The 16,777-nt window shown below is 43.2% G+C and overlaps 1 protein-coding gene across 1 annotated transcript in view; it reads right to left on the bottom strand.

Annotated features, from left to right (window-relative positions):
- The window catches only part of GABRB3 (gamma-aminobutyric acid type A receptor subunit beta3), a 160,549-nt gene extending 149,152 nt beyond the window's left edge, over positions 1-11,397 (bottom strand). Inside the window, exons 1-3 of the mRNA XM_050932106.1 lie at positions 11,220-11,397; positions 10,415-10,506; positions 10,163-10,230 (exon numbers count right to left, since the gene is read on the bottom strand). Coding sequence (XP_050788063.1) covers positions 10,163-10,230; positions 10,415-10,506; positions 11,220-11,299 — 240 coding nt within the window. The 5' untranslated portion in view covers positions 11,300-11,397. The remainder of the gene's footprint in view (positions 1-10,162; positions 10,231-10,414; positions 10,507-11,219) is intronic.
- Between the last annotated feature and the right edge of the window lie 5,380 nt (positions 11,398-16,777).

The following is a 16,777-nucleotide window of genomic DNA, read 5'->3' as shown; positions in this document are numbered from 1 at the left end:
CAATCAGACTATTCCTGTGAGTTTTGAACAACATGAGCATGGGGAGAACAACATGAGCAAGGTTTCCATAACTGGGTCCCTACTGTTCAGATAATTGACATAATAATGGAAAACTATATTTTAACTCCTTTTTTCCTTATAGCTGCAACATACATACTTTTCAGTTACCACTTGTCTGATAGCAATGGCTCTGAGTCTACCTTTGAAAAGTCATAGCCAAATCACTTGAAAATATAACCTGTAATACAGCCAGTCCACATGAGAAATATGGACAGAATTCTACAATCATTGCTAGGCAGCACAATATTTTTGTTGCTTAATCTACTAATCTTTTAAATTAGTGAGAAAGTTGTGAATTCCAACCATGTAGCTTTTCTCTCTAGCTAAAAAAAATTATTGTTTATATTAAATAATATTCATCCAATTGTATCATTTACGCCAGCCAATCCAATTTTTCCAGCTGAATCTTATTACAAGATACACATTAAGCTAGTAATAATTTAATGGCGATATAAATTTTAAATTGTAAAGAAAGACAATATTTACAAGGGAGCTGCTTATTATGACACATAGCATGAGGAAATAGTAGTTCATTTAAAAAACATTGTTTAGTCACCACCCCCTCATGCAATGTAGACAATACTTCTCCTTAGAAAATAATAAAGTTCGATGACTTTACAATAGCAACTAACTGTAGTTTGTCAGGAGAATTTAAAACTGCTATGAAAGTCAGTAGGAATCCAGTGAAGTCTGTTTGCTGACTTGCAGTTTTATAATTGAACAAATATAAAAATAATGATTACAGCATTAACATAGAAGAGATTACATCCTTTCTGGAAACAACCAAGTTTTATGGTCTGACTTTATGTAAGACTAATTTCATGAGTACAGTAGTCTCATAAGCAGCAGAATGACTGTATAGCTAACTATGCCTATTGGGTATGTTAATTTTGGTTTAATTTTACTGACATGAGAGCTTGTAAATAGTATCAGATCAACAGCCCAGAAAACTGAAGTCTTCTGTATACATTCACAGGAAGGATGTAGTATACGCAGCACTAGTACAAGGTTCCTTACACAACATCACACCATCACCACAAGCTTACTCTACAAACACTATCTTAAGGGGAAAAGGTTAGTTCATCTAATTCTTAGCATTTCAGCTAAGATTGACAATCTAACTCCAAACTGTGATGGTGGTTTGGTTATGTGGTTCCCTATTTATTACAGAACAAGACAGTGATTAGAAATTTACCTCACACAATTCAAGAGCCATCAGATGGCAACAACTTTCATTCACCCAAGCTGGTTATAGCATAACCTATTCCCTGAGCCACATCTTAAAACTATACTAAAGTGAAAGTGCACTGTCTTAATCCTCCAAATATTTTGTCTTTTTACATTGTGTTTTGCTAATAAAACAAACAAACAAATAAACAAAAAACCTGGGAAACAATATGTTAAAAACAAATAGGGTAAATATTTGTGTGCTTGAAAATTATATATCTGTGTCTAAGTTATTTTATTCAGAGGCCATACACAGTGTAAGAATCATGATGTAAGGTTTCACACATTGTTGATACTGTCAGGCCAGGATGGAGTCTAGCACTCTGATAAAAAATGTAAGAGTTGGTTAATTTTCTACGCTAGCCACACCCAAGCAAAAAAAAAGTCACATATATGGCAAAAAAAGTACAGAGTCCAGGATGCAGCAAAGCAAAATACTGTAAAAAGAGAGATAAAAGGCTAAGCTATTCAAATCAGAGGAAAAGTATCTTTAAATCTTCTGTTCCTAAAAGGGAGACATCTATGTATTATCTCCAATACTGTTGGACAAAGTTTCAGTGGGCAGAGGCTCACTGGTGCACATTTACCCATTTTTATTTGAATGTGTATTTCAGGGATCGGCACCCTTTAGCGTGCGGCTCGCCAGCATAAGCACCCTGGTAGGTGGGCTAGTTTGTTTACCTGCTGCATCCGCAGGTTTGATCAATTGTGGCTTCCACTGGCTGCAGTTCACCGTTCAAGGCCAATGGGGGTGGCAGGAAGCGGCAGCAAACACATTCCTTGGCCCGCGCCACTTCCCACAGCCCCCATTAGCCTGGGACGGGGAACTGTGGCCAGTGGGAGCTGTGACTGGCCGAACCTGCAACGCGGCAGGTAAACAAACCAGCCTGGCCTGCCTAGGGGCTTACCCTGGTGAGCCGCATGCCAAAGATTGCCGATCCCTGATGTATTTATTGTAATTGCAAATACAGCTACTACAAACATGCACACAAATGGCTAGATATCTAAATATCCATTTGTAGGCATAACTGTGGGAAGCTGTACACATAGTAATAGAAAAGCATGCACAAATGCAGGTGGGCACAGACAAGAAAATATTAATGGAGTTCTGCACAGATTGTGAGCCTTCTTTGAAAATATTGCTTCATCTATGCAGATTAATTGCACAAATTGCAGTTACTATACATGTGCGCACAAAAATATTAAATTCAAAATTTGTTATGGATTATAATTAATATACCAGATACTTATTTATCAATGGGATGTGGACAGTACACCATAACTGCCCAGATCATTTATATAATACTAAATACAGAATATATTATTATTATTTATTTATTTGTTTTACTTAGAAGCCCCAGTCATGGGCCAGGTCCCCTTTGTGCTAGGTGTTGTACAAACATAGTCCCTGCCCCAAACAGTTTATAATCCAACTATAAAACAAGACACAACTGATGGATATAGACAGATGGTGGAGTAAACAATGAGATAAATATTAATCAGTATGATAGTCAGTGGTGTCTGTACAGTAGCAGCCTAATCACAGGCAAGCTTTTCACAGGCATCATGGCAAAAATCAGACTCTGAAGGGGGATTAGAAAGTGGATAATGAGGTAGGTTTCTGAATGTTTACAAGGAGCCCTCCCAAACATTCAAGGCAGCATGGAAGAACGAAGGTGTTTGTTTGAAAATTTAACAAGTGGGCGGTAGAAGCTGGCCCATGGGGAGATCAAAGGGCAGCACTGATGGCTTGGTTATCAACAACAGATGATAAGTAGGGTGGGGACTGACCATGAAGAGCCTTGAAGTGAATATAGGCAGCTTATATTTGATACAACAGAGAAGGGGAAGCTGGAAGGAATTCAGAGAAAGGGTGTGAAATCATCAAAGCGACAGGCTAAGAAAATGATCTCTGTAGCAGCATCCCAAATGTATATGAATAGGGCAAGATTGCATTTGTCAAGGCCAGAGAGAAGGATGTTTCAGAAACTGAGGCATAAAATGATGAGAGCGCTAAATGACAATTTTAGCTGCGTGGATGGATCGGAAAGGCCATATTTTAGAAATGTTATGCGGAAAGGATCAGCAAGATTTAGACATGGACCTCTCTCTAAGTCCTCACATCCAGGCTAAGACAAAGATGGTGATCTGATTACAGGCTCGGGTGACAGACAAAATGGTGGTTTTGTCCACAGGAATAGATAAGGGAAGTAGTATGAAGCGCTTAGGGGACAAAATTAGGAGTTCTGCGTTAGCCACATTTAGCTTGAGTTGACAGCTGATGTCAGAGAGACTGGCTGAGATTTTAGTATGGAAGAAGGAGACAGGGTCAGGAATACCAAGGTAGATCTGTGAGACATCAGCATAGAGATGGTCATTGAATTTGGGTTTGCAATGACATACCCCAGAGATAAGGTGTAGCAGAAGAGGGTCAAGGACAAAGCCCTGTTGATCCCCCACACAAAGTTGGAGAGGGATGAGGACAATCCTCCAAAGCAGTGGTTCTCAGCCTGTGGTCCATGGATCCCTGGAGGTTCACAGACTATGTCTAAGGTGTCCACAAAATACTTAGACTGAAGACTGACTCAAATATATATACAGACAATAGATTTCCATCATTATAAATGGAGTCTCCATTTGAAATTTCCAAAGGGGTCAGCACCTACACTTTAAATTTTTTAGGAGTTAAAAATGAAAGAAGGTTGAGAACAGCTGCTCCAAAGGACATGCTGAAGGAGCAAATAAAGAATTCAGAAGAGAATCAGGAAACAGAGTCATGGAAGCCAAGGAAAGACAATATTTTAAGAAGAAAAGCATGGTTAACTGTGTAAAAGGTAGCTGACAGTCAAGGAGGTTGAGGATGCAGTTCTGAGAGATTTGGTAAGAAAGGGGTCACTGGAAACTTAGGTTAGAGCAGTTTCAGAAGAGTGAAAGGGAAATTATACAGATGGAGAGCATTTAGAATTGGAGGAGAGGAACTCCAGACAATGATTGCAAACAGCACGTTCAATTAGTTTAGGGATGAAAGAAAAATGAGGTGGTAGTTTGAGAGGCAAGTGGGATCAAGAGTGAGATTTTTCAAGATTGGAAGGACTAAAGTATGTTTGTCTTGGGTGGAATTAGAAGAGAGCTGAGAGGTTAAGGAGAAGAGTAAGGTAGGAGATAAGAGTGGGTGCAAGTGAGATCAGGTGATGGGATAAGGTCACTGGGACAAGTGGAAGGTTTAAAGGAGAAGAGCAGAAAAAAAATCTGTGTCTGTAATGAGGGGAAGGAAGAGAGAGTTGTAGATGGGGGAAAGGGAAGGCAAACCCAGGGCAAGTGAGGAGGTCACATCATATTTGATCAATTTTCTCATGAAAGAAATTGGCAAGATCCTTCACAGAGCTAGAAGTGGGCGCAGGAGGAAGGGAAGGTTTGAAGAGTGAGTCAAAGGTGAGAAAATGTGGTTAGGATTGCAGGCATCAGATCTGATTAAGATAGAGAAGTACAGCTGATTAGCTAGGAAGATGGCAGAACTGAAAGAGGATAGAATGGATTTATAATGACAGAAGTTCAGCCTGATCATGGGACTTTTGCCAGAGACACTCCACAAGAGGACAGCAGGAATGTAGGAAGTCGTTATTGGGGTAAGCCAAGGCTGGGGACTTGCAGAGCAGACCTTGCAATGAGAGGGGGGCGGTCATAAAAGTCAAGAGTGAAGGACAGTGAGGACTGGAGTGAATCAACAACCATATCAATAGAAGAAAGGTGAGAGTGCTGGGAGCAGACAAGAAGTCATTGACAGTTATGGCCTGGAAATTATAAAAGGACAAGTGACGGGGTAAGAGAAGGGGCTGATGAGCAATGCTGAAGGAGACTAGGTGATGGTCAGAGGGGGAACTTAGCAACAGAGTGATCACAGACCAATCCAAGTGAACGGCCTTTTGGTGAGTGGAAGAATTAAAGCAGGGCTCCAGGTCACATGAAGAGGTGAGGATGGAGAAACATGCAGTTAAGGGGTCTGATGTATCATCTGCATGGAAGCTGAAGTCACAGAGGATGAGTATGGAGACTGTGAAGAGAGAAAGAGAAAGAGCCATAAGTCAAAATCAGAGACGAAGGCTGATGGGGAGGACTTGAGTGGATGGTAGAAAACTACTATACAGAGGAGGAGAGGAGAGAAGAGTCAGATGCAAAGCTGTTCAAAAGGTCAGAAAGAGTGGGAAGGGGAATGAGGGACAGTTTGGAAGTGGCCAGAATGGGAAAGGAGAAGCCCAACACCCCCACCATGGTCTGAACCAGGGTGGAAGGTGTGTCAGATGGAGCAGCCTCTGGAAGAGAGAGAATAGCTGCAGAGGCAGTATCAGACAAAGAGATCCAGGTCTCTGTGAGAGCCAGGAGCTGGAGGGAATGAGATAAGAGGAGGTCATGAACTACTGAGACCTTCTTAGATGAAACAGGTGTTCCTGACACAGCAAGAGAAGGGGATGAGGGGTGGAGCGGGATAGATAGATTACAAATGGTGACATCAGAGGGCAGAGGTGGTGGTAAGGATGCGGGTGCAGGATAGCAATATTAAGAGAGAATTAAATATAAACTGCTGTTTATTTAAAGCTTTCTTTAGGAAAATGTTTTGGTCCTATTTTAAATGTCACTCCCCCACATCTGTCTTTGTAAATCAGCATCAAAAACAGGGTGAATGTTTACCTTCTTCCATTAGTTAAGGAAGATGCAGACCAATTTTCAATAGTTCCACAAGTAGCTATAGCTTAAAGGTCAGATCATGCCAACCTTATTCATGACTAACGTTGCCATGTTCTTCAAATATTCCCATCAGTTTCAACTTCTTATTCCACTAGTAGTCCCATAGAATTCAGTCTCCTGCAGAGAGCACTTATCTTCAGTTCAGGAAGAAGAGACAGAAACAATGGGGGCCCAATGCCATTTCCCTCCATTTTCCATGTTAAAAAACCAGGCAGTTAAGTCATGTAGGACTAAAGGATTTTTAAGAGTTGTCAGCAGAATTGCCCTTGAAAGAAGTTCCAAACCCCAATATATTACAAAGTTAATTAAAACTTAATATTTGTAATTTACAGTAATTAAAGATTTATATGGGATGATTTTTATGTTGGAATCTGCAGTTTGCTAAAGATTCAGGAAAGAATGCAATACAAACTATCATTTTAGTTTCAAAGAGTTCCCATTATATCACCGAAAGCCCCATTATGTGTTGCCTACAAGGCAGTATAATAATATCACTGTAGTAATTTTTTATTTATATGCAGAAAATCAAAGAACTTTAATCCTTTGGTTATTTTATCTTTGATGTACAGATGAATTTTAACAGGCTAACTATATAAAAGGTGATAGCAAAAATTTAAATTAAAGAAATTCATGTCAATGTTAACACATTTTATAAAGAGTAATGCCTGCAAGATTTTTTTAATAGTTAATGAGGTTAAAGGTTAAAACTAGTAGTAGCTGTCTGGAATTAAATGAAGCAGTATTTGTCAAAGATTAAAATTTGATAGCCAGCATGAAGGTTCAAGAGATTGGCTCAGTTCTTCAAACAAAATGTGTCTTATATTTTTGCAAATTACTATCTCAAAAATTATAATTTAGTGAATAAAAGAACCTCTCTTTTCTGTCTCTACCCTCTCAATACAGGTCTAAGGGTTTATTCCAAACAAGTCCAGAGTCACCTGAAACAGGTAGAGAAAAAATACCTACCTCCACTGTTTGAACCTAGCTGTAAATGAAGACTCTGGTTGTATTTTTTCCCTCCAAAATTCAAGTTGCAATAAGTTATCCACCAACCAGATCTAGAAGGGTTTTCTGCCCATTTTTTCAAAAAGAAATGAATACTGTGCTTGTAGCAAAATATTATTTTCAACAGTTCCCTTTAGAATCACTATGTATTGCTGTTATGAGAATCTTAGCCTGTTAGTATTTTATTATGAAGTTCTGAATAAATATCACCTGTTAACCATGGATGATTATTGAATAAGTGCTAGGTTGGAGCTTTCTTTACCAGTTTCCTCTGACTTCTGGAGACTGGGGGAGTGTGGGTAGTAACTTGCTGACAAGCAGATAATTACAGTACTTATCATCCCAGCTCACCTATGCAGGCTAGTGTGTCAGAAGGGTTGAACACTCCCACCATCAATAACTTGTCTTGAGGATTAAGGGTAGAAGCATGTACCTGTATCTCAACCCAAGGTCTGATTAGCCTGTGCAGCGGCATAAGGTGAGGGTGGTTGCTCCCTTACAACTCTGTGCCGGTGGGTAGGCTAAGTTGGAATTTACACCAAGAGTCTTTCATGCCTAAAGAAATACACACTGCATTCTCTGTCTATCTGTGATACTTATATCTTACGTATCATTTTGCATATACAAAATGCTGTACTAATATTAATTTAATCCATAATGCAGTTTCCAAATCATGGAGTGCAACCAACAGACTAGCTAGATGGGTGCAGACAGATCTCTCAATTATTCTCACAAGATTCATCTTCCATATTATTTAAAAAAAAAAGTCTCTAGCTGTTCTTGTGGAGAAAACCTTGAAAATATGGCATGTAACTGACACAGAGCCATCTACTAGAGTTTGTAGAAAGCCTGAAGTAACAGCTCTGAGGTATGAACTGCCCCACTCATCTCAATGGGTGCAAACTCCAATGCCAATTACACTTTAAATATGAACATTATTAAGTATAATACTGTTCATGTAAGAAGCATGAAAGAAAGGAGAGGAACTATACTAAGAAGATCCACACTGGCATTTCTCAAAGTGCAGAGGGATAGGGAGAGGCACAAAGGATTACCCATGAAGGTGTGAAAAATATATAAATCAAGATGTGTCAACCTTTAACAACACATGGTTGGGTTTCAGAGGGTGAGTGATTGATTTCAGTTTCCTGAAAGGGGGAAGGGAAAGAGGTTCAGCTTTCAAAAGTTTGGAAAACCAAAAATGCAATGAAAAGACCTGTGGAATCAATTAATATTGCTATCCTGATTTTGTAGATGGGAGAAACTGAGATAGCGGGAGGATGATTGACTTGCTCAAGACTGTACTGTAAGTGTCAGATTTGGAATTAGAACTCAACGATTCCTGCCCTCTAGTCTCATGATCAGTCCACTAGACCATACTGCCTCTTTAAAGGAGCTATGAAATACTTTGCACATTCTTTTGCTTTAACGAATCAGATAGACACCCTCCCTCACCAAAAAAGATAGTTTGAGAGGCTGAAATATAGTTCATATAGTATAGTGCTGTTTTAGATATTTAAGAATAACTTATGTCCTGGCACATTTTAGCTCTTCATTCACCAAGCACGGAGTTGATTCTTCTAAAAAGAACAGAAATTGGGAAGAACATCTGAAAGCTTTCCAAAAAACCCCAAACAATCTAAGATGTGAGTACTCATTACTTTCTTTAATCCTGGTTTACCACCTGATATCTGGTTATTTTTTCTCCTGTTCAACAAAACAAAATGTTTTAAAAGGTAAAGCATTTTAAAAAATCTCCATTATTTCTTCCAACTGTAAAATATTTTTTGTGTGTTATGTGATCAACTGTTCCTTTGATTTCTCTATTTTTTACTACTTTTTTTGTCTGAATATCAGACGGATTGCTCCTGAATTGCAATTGAGCAACCTAAACCTGTGTGTTTAATAATGGCAGAGAACATTTTTATGAGGGAAAAAGTTAATTTTATGTTAACTAGTAAAATTAGTATTGGTATTTAACATTTATGAGACAAATTTAAATTTAAATAATGTTTTGCATCTTCCAAATGCTTTGGATATATGTTGTCACTTCATTTGAAATATTTTAAAAGTTGCCCCTTGATTAATGTAGCTTTTTTGGCACATAATCAAAATATTTCAACACTGTCTTTACTATAGTTAGAGTTGATAACCCTGATAAAAATGGCTTTTACATTTATATTTTCATCTGCAATTCAGTGTCTAATCTGCATTTTCCTTTGCTTCCAGCAGCCTCTAAAGCTTTCACATTAAGTAAACAAATTAAAATCAAATGCATCTTTTAAAGCAAGAGACTGACTTAGGCCCCATTAACAAAAAAGTTTATCAGATTAAATGAAATTACAGGAAGTAAAATGCAGTTGGTTGACGAGCTATGGACTGACATTTTCAGCAAACAAATGCTATCTTTGTTCCATACTGTTTTCAGTCCATCTGAGCAATTCACTAAACACTCTGCAGTAGTGACAGACAACCCGAGATGTATACGTACCGTTTTTAGCATAGTCAGCAACAGAAGGGTTTGGGGAACAGAGGGTCACTTACAGCACCTAGGACAGCTCCTTAGCATGGAGCTGTATTCGCTTCAAGGCGAGTCAGTACGCAACTGTACCCGCTACCACGAATTAAAACCAACCCCTTATATCAGAGAATGAATTGCCCTTTGGCATGATAGACTGCGCTGGCCAACGTGTTATAGCTTCCCAAACCAGCAAGAAACGCGTTCCAGCGGCAAAGATAACGTTCTCCAGGGACATCAAGTTTCCAGCTCGATCCTGCTGTACCTAACGTTCACCTGTAACATATTCCCGCCTACAAAAATGCCCCCGGCAGCATCCAGCTCCTAAATGAGTCCTAGCTGGCAAACTATTCCGCCACGTGGATTGATTTCAGGGCAGCTTCTGGTTACAAGTGCTCAGCTATTCAGTCAGCCTTAGTCCACTGGACTGGTCCCTCCCAACAGCCAGAGCTAGGAGCTCCTACCACAACACCAACTAATGCACTTCAGTCCCTTGTCTTTGGGGACCAACCACACCCAAGCAGCTGCAAAACCAGGAGAAACAAACACAACAGCACAACCACCAGCCCCAAGCTGTTTGCATACAGAAGACACCAGCTGGGGACTTACCATGTTGACTTCAGAAACCATGTCGATACTGGCAATGTCTATGTTCATCCCAACGCACACAGGAGGTCCTGGGGAGGAGGAGGAGAAGCGATCAGCCCCTACCCATCACTTCTTACTCACAGAGTTGTTCGCAACACGTTTTCCCTTAACAGGACACACTTTCCAGTCCAGAAACTAGCTGAACACAGACTTACACAAAGAGACACAGGAAAGAAACAAACACCGCAGTTAGGTCTGAACAGGGCAACTCACCTCCGAAATCCGGCCGAAGGCGAATGTCGTAGCCTTTCAACAATTTATCCACAGTTTCTTTCACGAAGGACATGTTCCCAGGATCGTTCACGCTGTGGGAACAATGGGAAGTGGGGGCGGGAGCCGAACAATGCGGGTAAAGAAGAGAAAGAGAAAAAGGAGGCATAAGATAGGGAGAGAGAGTGGGAGGCAGGAGAGGGGAGATGAGCAGACCAGAGTAGGGATGGGGGGATCGGAGAGGGGAGAGCAGAGGAGGGATGGGGGATAGTGGAGATGGGGAGATCAGAGGAGGGATGGGGGATAGGATCGGAGAGGGGAGAGCAGAGGAGGGATGGGGGATAGGATCGGAGAGGGGAGATCAGAGGAGGGATGGGGGATAGGATCGGAGAGGGGAGAGCAGAGGAGGGATGGGGGACAGTGGAGATGGGGAGATCAGAGGAGGGATGGGGGATAGGATCGGAGAGGGGAGATCAGAGGAGGGATGGGGGATAGTGGAGATGGGGAAATCAGAGGAGGGATGGGGGATAGGATCGGAGAGGGGAGATCAGAGGAGGGATGGGGGATAGGATCGGAGAGGGGAGAGCAGAGGAGGGATGGGGGACAGTGGAGATGGGGAGATCAGAGGAGGGATGGGGGATAGGATCGGAGATGGGGAGAGCAGACGAGGGGGAGCGCAGAGAGGCGAGCAGGGGGGAAGCCGAGGGGAGAGGGGCAGACAAGAGAGGATCAGCTTGTTTTCCTGCCGAGACGCAGCCCTTTAACCCAGCCGCGGCCGCCGGGCTCGCTGGCTCGGAGCAGCCCCTACCTCTGGGCGCAGCAGACCACAGCCACCAGGACTGGAGCGGAGAAGATCCCGAAGATCCTGCCTCCCCCAAAGCCCCACATCCCTTCGCTCCGGGCTCCCTCCCCGCAGCAGCCGCAGCCGCCGCCAACCGAGAGCCGCCCGCTGAGGAAGAGGCGGAGGCGAAGGCGCCCGTCACCCACCCCGGCCCCGGCAGCCGCCCGCACGCTGGGCTGCAGAGACCCCGGCGCCGGGCTGTGCCGAGCCCCGGAGGAACCCCTCGCCCCCCGCCGCCGGAGCCCGGCTGCCTGGCTCCCCCTCCCCGCCTCCCGCCCGCCCCTGCTCCCTCCGCCCGGGGAGGGGAGGGCTCCTCGGTCTGGGCGGGCGGGGGCAGCGGGCTGAGCCGGGGCCGGGGTCTCAGGCCCTGGGCGAGCTGCGGCTTCCCCGGCTCCTCCCGGCGGGGAGCGAAGCTCTGCGGGGCTGGCTGCTGTGCCACCGGGGGAGCCCGAGAGCCGGCGCCCGGCTGGGACCCCGCCAGCTGCAGCCGCCTCGGCCCCGCTCTCCCAGGAAACAGCCGGGGCAGCCCCCTCAGCCCGGCCCGGCAGCGGGGCAGGCGCCACAGGTGCCCCGGAGCTGCTCCCGCCCCGCCCCCCGCCGGCCAGCGCGCACTAGGGCCCCGAGAGCCAGCGGCGGGCTGAGCCGCGGGGGCAAAATGCTCAGTGCATCCGTGACAGGCTGAGCCTGAGGCGGCCCGTGCGCGCAGCGCCCTTCGCCCGAGCAGCCGGGAGCAGCGCTGGGTGCGAGCCGCTTCCGCGCGGGCTGCCGTGTACCTATGGCCCGGGGCTGAGAAGTGAGCGCAGCTTCCACCGCGCAGCGCCCTCCGCTAGCGCAGCCCTGGGCCGGGCTCGGTGAGTGCGGCTCACGGCCCCAGTCTCGGCTAGCGCAGCCGTGGGCTGGGCTAAGTGAGAGCCCCACATGGTTACAATGCCCTCCACTAGCACCCACACACACACACACACCCCGACCAAGCTCAGCCAGTGCCTCCTGGCCACGGCTCCCTGCATTAGTCCACCCCTGACCTGGGCCAAGCAGGTGATGCACTTTCCTGGGTGCAAACACACATGCACCTACCAACAGGACCGAGCAATGAGTGCAGCCCGTGCAACCAGTTTCTTCTGCTCACTGGTACCCATAAGCGGGACTGGGTGTGGAATGCAGCTTCACCCCAAGTCCCACTCCACTAATGCCTCTGTAGCCTGGTGTGCGGGAGGCTTGGCAGAGGGGTGAGGCGGCAGTTAACTTACCAAGGGGGTTAGGGGAGATTTAGGAGTTCAGTACAAGTGCCTGAGAATGGCGGTCCCTGAGTGGGCAGGGAACCTTTGTGGAAGTGGCTACAGTTCCAATTTTCAGGAGGGAACAGTAATTTTGAATACCCAATTTGAAGTACCTCGGGCCTGTTTTTCACAGGTTCTGAGCAACTGTAGCTCCCACTGACTTAAAGCTGTGAGTGCTCAGCATCTCAGGGAGTAGGGGGGAAATCAAGCCCCTAGCTGTCTCAACCCTTAAGCATATCCCCTGGGCTCAGAAAACAAAACACAAATAGAAAGATCCTCATGATTTTAAGGCCTGATGTGATTTTTGAATGCTTGGGATTGACCATAGTGAACCTATGTCTGTAAAGGGAACCTGCAAGTTGGGGAGAGGTACCAAGAAACCTAAAAGAAGAAAGAAAAGATTAGAGAATGCTGAAAGAATACACCTTGTATACAATAGAATATTGAATAATACATTTAAAATACTGATAACTTTTCTTAAATAGTCTATTTTATAATTGAAATAATATTTTTTACAGGATTCAGTATATCTGATTAATGTCCTATTCAGGTGCATTGGAAATGCATCTGAGGTGTGACTGAATCAACACTCCTGTAGAATCTGTCATGTTTTATTACTTCAGTTAAAATACTCATTCTCTTATCTGACCTCTCAGATTAACCGCGTCCATTTATTTGTTGACATCTTAAAAGACAGTCCAACTGGGAGTCCCAGGGAATTGGAAATGGGATATGAAGCATTTGCCCTCCTGGACCTTGTTTTCAATCTAAGTAATAACTGAAAGTCATTATGACATGAAAGATGTTTAATGGAAAAGAGAAAGTGGTCTCCCATTCTTAGTGGACTGTTGTCCACAATACAAAGAGGTACTATGACAACAGTCACTAATTGGCAGACTCAGCAGAAGTGGGTAGAGCAATGGTTCTAAACCAGTGGTACGCATACCCCTGCAGGTACACAGAGGTCTTCTAGGGAATATGTCAACTCATCTAGATTAGTGTTTCTCAATGTGGGTGGAGGATGGTTGGGGGGGTCACAAGTGTAGGGCCCATGTTAGGGGGTGGCAAGAAGGGCAATTGCCCCTGGCCACATGCCATGGGGGCCCTGCAAAGCTGAATTACATGCTTCAGCCCCGGGCACTGGGTCTCAGGCTTCAGACTCCTGAAAGGGGTACAGTAGTCTGGAAAGGTTGAGAACCACTGGTGTAGAGAATGAACTCCATTCTCATCCCTACAGGTAGTCCCTCATGCTCAGGATCAAGTCATATAACTGGAACCATTTAAAATGAAAATTTGGAGTGCAGCTGCTCATTCTGATGAAAAACTTTAGCTTCACAGACTCTTGGGTCACTCTGCAGCTGATCTGCCTCTGATTAAAAAAATTGTTCAAGACCAGAAAAACTTGTATTCCTCTCTTTCTGAGGTCTGCCGCATTTATTCCTAGGGAAAATGGAGAGGTCAAATGTGAGCAGTTGGACCTCTTATATAGAAGATCTGGTATGAAAAGTTAAGGTGGTATCTGTGCAGCTGATGATTAGGTATATAGAAGCATGTGCCTGGCAAGCCTATAGACGTGAAGTAGTACTCTGAAAGTACTGATACTATGGTGGAAACCGTTGTCTGAAGAGGGGGGGGGTGGAGCTTCAGATGCTAAGAATCTTTTTTGGGTGATGGGATTTGTTGAAAGAAGTGGAAGTGGGATGAGGAGGCATCCAACATCTTGTGGAGAATTCCAGCTTTCCTCCCTGTAGCCAAGAACGTCCACCTTAACACTTCTGGGGAGACAGAAGAGGAGGCACCGACAGGAAGATCACTGTTCTAGGAGCTAATCAATGCATTAAGGAGGTCTGCTTGCAAGCAACTCAAGCATTCTCTGCAACGTATAAATCACCAAGGCTGCAGCAGAAATGCTGGCTTGAAAATCAGGGAAGAGAGACTCAACCACTCCTTGTAAGACAGCACTGGCAGTCGCTGGACTCTTGGGCAGACAAGTTGGATCTGGTTGGCAAAATGGATATGGCTCAGTCTCCGTATTGTGCTCAGAACTACCTGACAGAGCATCTTCTCTTAATTTTCCCCATCTTTGGCTTCTTGTGCCTGACTTTGGTGAAGATACAATCTGCCTAAGGAGAAGAATGTAAACTCAAAGGGTTAGAAACGCAAGTTAAAGGCAGACAAGATCCGAAAGGGGAAAGGGAGAATCACTGCTAGAACTGAAGCAGTATCTTTTGAGAAATTAGGGATATTAATTGTACTAAACTGGGAAATATGCTACTGCCTGTCTACTCTGCCTTGAAGCATTTTTAATATCCTGCTGGTTTAACCTGCTGAGAAGATGTAATTGATACAGCTCACTGGAAAACTTTTTTTTTCCCTCATGGAAAATCTTGACTTTGTCCAAAAACTGAAAAAAATTGGCCAAAAAAGTTTTTGATTAAAATCTTGGAATTGCATGCAGAAAGAAGACGCTGTTTACTTCCCCTCTCTCTCTCCCTCTCCCCTAAAATTCCCTAGTGTAGGCAGAGCTTTAGAGTGAAGGCAAAGGTCGATAGAATATGCAGCTGGGGTCAGGGCATAAGGAATGCTCTGAACCTTGTCTGACAACCGTACACACTGCCTTCACATCTATTCAAACAGTTAATCATGATTGTTGGACGTACCACTTTAGGAGAATAATCTCCTGTATATCTAGTGTGCATATTTAGGAGCACATTTTGTCACCCTTGCACGTGTTGAGTGTTACCTCCCCGTGCATATAGTGCTACAGATTTCAAAATAGCAGGTAGTGAATGGTGCTGTATGAATCTATTTGTTTTAGTTGCATAACTTGTTTTTCATCTAGTTTTTCTAAAAGAGTTATGCTGAAGGTTTTGACATACTATGGATTTTATCATTTTAGTGGGGCTACATGTGGATGACGTTTTAATCAATGTTTGTAATGGGGACACACTCTGGTCCTCAATGTGATGTTTGACCCAAACTGTTCTGAATTATAGTTTTTGTAACTAAACAATAAATGAAGACCATTATTTCCTCAGCTTCAAGAAAACTTGACTGAAATTTGCTTTAGTTGAATAGACTTAAAATAGTATTCTTGTAGCTTGACCACAGTTTCTTCTATGGCAAAAGTTCTGAATTATGCAGAATATGTGTCAGACCCATCAAAATAAAAATATATTGACAATTTGGCACAGGTGAAAATGGTCAGGGCTCTTTATAACCCTGATTTTTCATAATAAAGATTAATATTTATGCACTCAAGTAACATACATACATTAGAGAAGCCTGAAGTGCCTTAGAAATAATATTCTTAATGACTCTCCTGGGGAAAGCACAATTCAGGACTGGAACAAACAAACAAAGTGGAGTTTCTGAGTTGGCAGTTGATGAAAGATCTATTTAACATGGAGACTGTCAAGAGTTCCTATCTAAATTCCTTCACCAATAACCCTAATATTTTTAACAAACATTATAAAAAATAAAATTAAATGTTAGTAGTTACATTCTGTTCCAGAATATATATCAGAACAAAGTATAAGGACACATCAGATGTATCTGTATTTATATATTTATCCAATAGTATATGAATACTATTTGTTCAGATGATTTGTAAGTTAGTCTTTATGTTATTATTTATACTGTAACAATCAGGGGTCCTGGTCAAGACTGCAGTTCCATTGTGCTATACATTGCACAAGCCAGAGTAAAATAGAAAAGGGCTTGTTATTTGATTTGTTGATATTTAATGTTATATATATCTGAAGAAAAGGTCAAGTCGACTACAAGTAACTCTAACTTTAATACACTAGTAGCCTCTGGATAAGGACTAGCTGAAACAAACAAACAAAGAGCCATAAGCTTGTGCTGATTTTTTTGGCCAACTGTCCTTTTCTGTTTTGTCCTGAGCAATGACAAAGTGTTAAGACTCAAAGCAAAACAACCAAAAACCTGCAATGACTTGGCATCAGTCCTGACTTGCTAAGAGTAAGAAGAGTTCTGAAGGTGGTAATGCAGAGTAACAGAAAAATAAAATGGCAGATGGCTTTAAACCTTTTTGCTCTCCTGTACACAGTTTCTTACTTATGCAAAAGTATGGCTTTAACAGACAGTGGAACACAAGGAACGAGGTGGTAAGCAATACCTTCAGTGTCTGAAGAATGTGAAAAGATGTCTATGAGGAGACTGTGTCCACACTCTCACCCTGCCCAGACACACTCCCTGTTGGTGCCTATCGAAGTGCTAATGAGC

This window comes from Gopherus flavomarginatus, chromosome 1 (genome assembly GCF_025201925.1).
Source record: "Gopherus flavomarginatus isolate rGopFla2 chromosome 1, rGopFla2.mat.asm, whole genome shotgun sequence".
Taxonomy (NCBI): domain Eukaryota; kingdom Metazoa; phylum Chordata; order Testudines; family Testudinidae; genus Gopherus; species Gopherus flavomarginatus.
The sequence above is the reverse complement of the archived record's forward strand: the minus strand, read 5'-3'. Positions and strand labels throughout refer to the sequence as shown.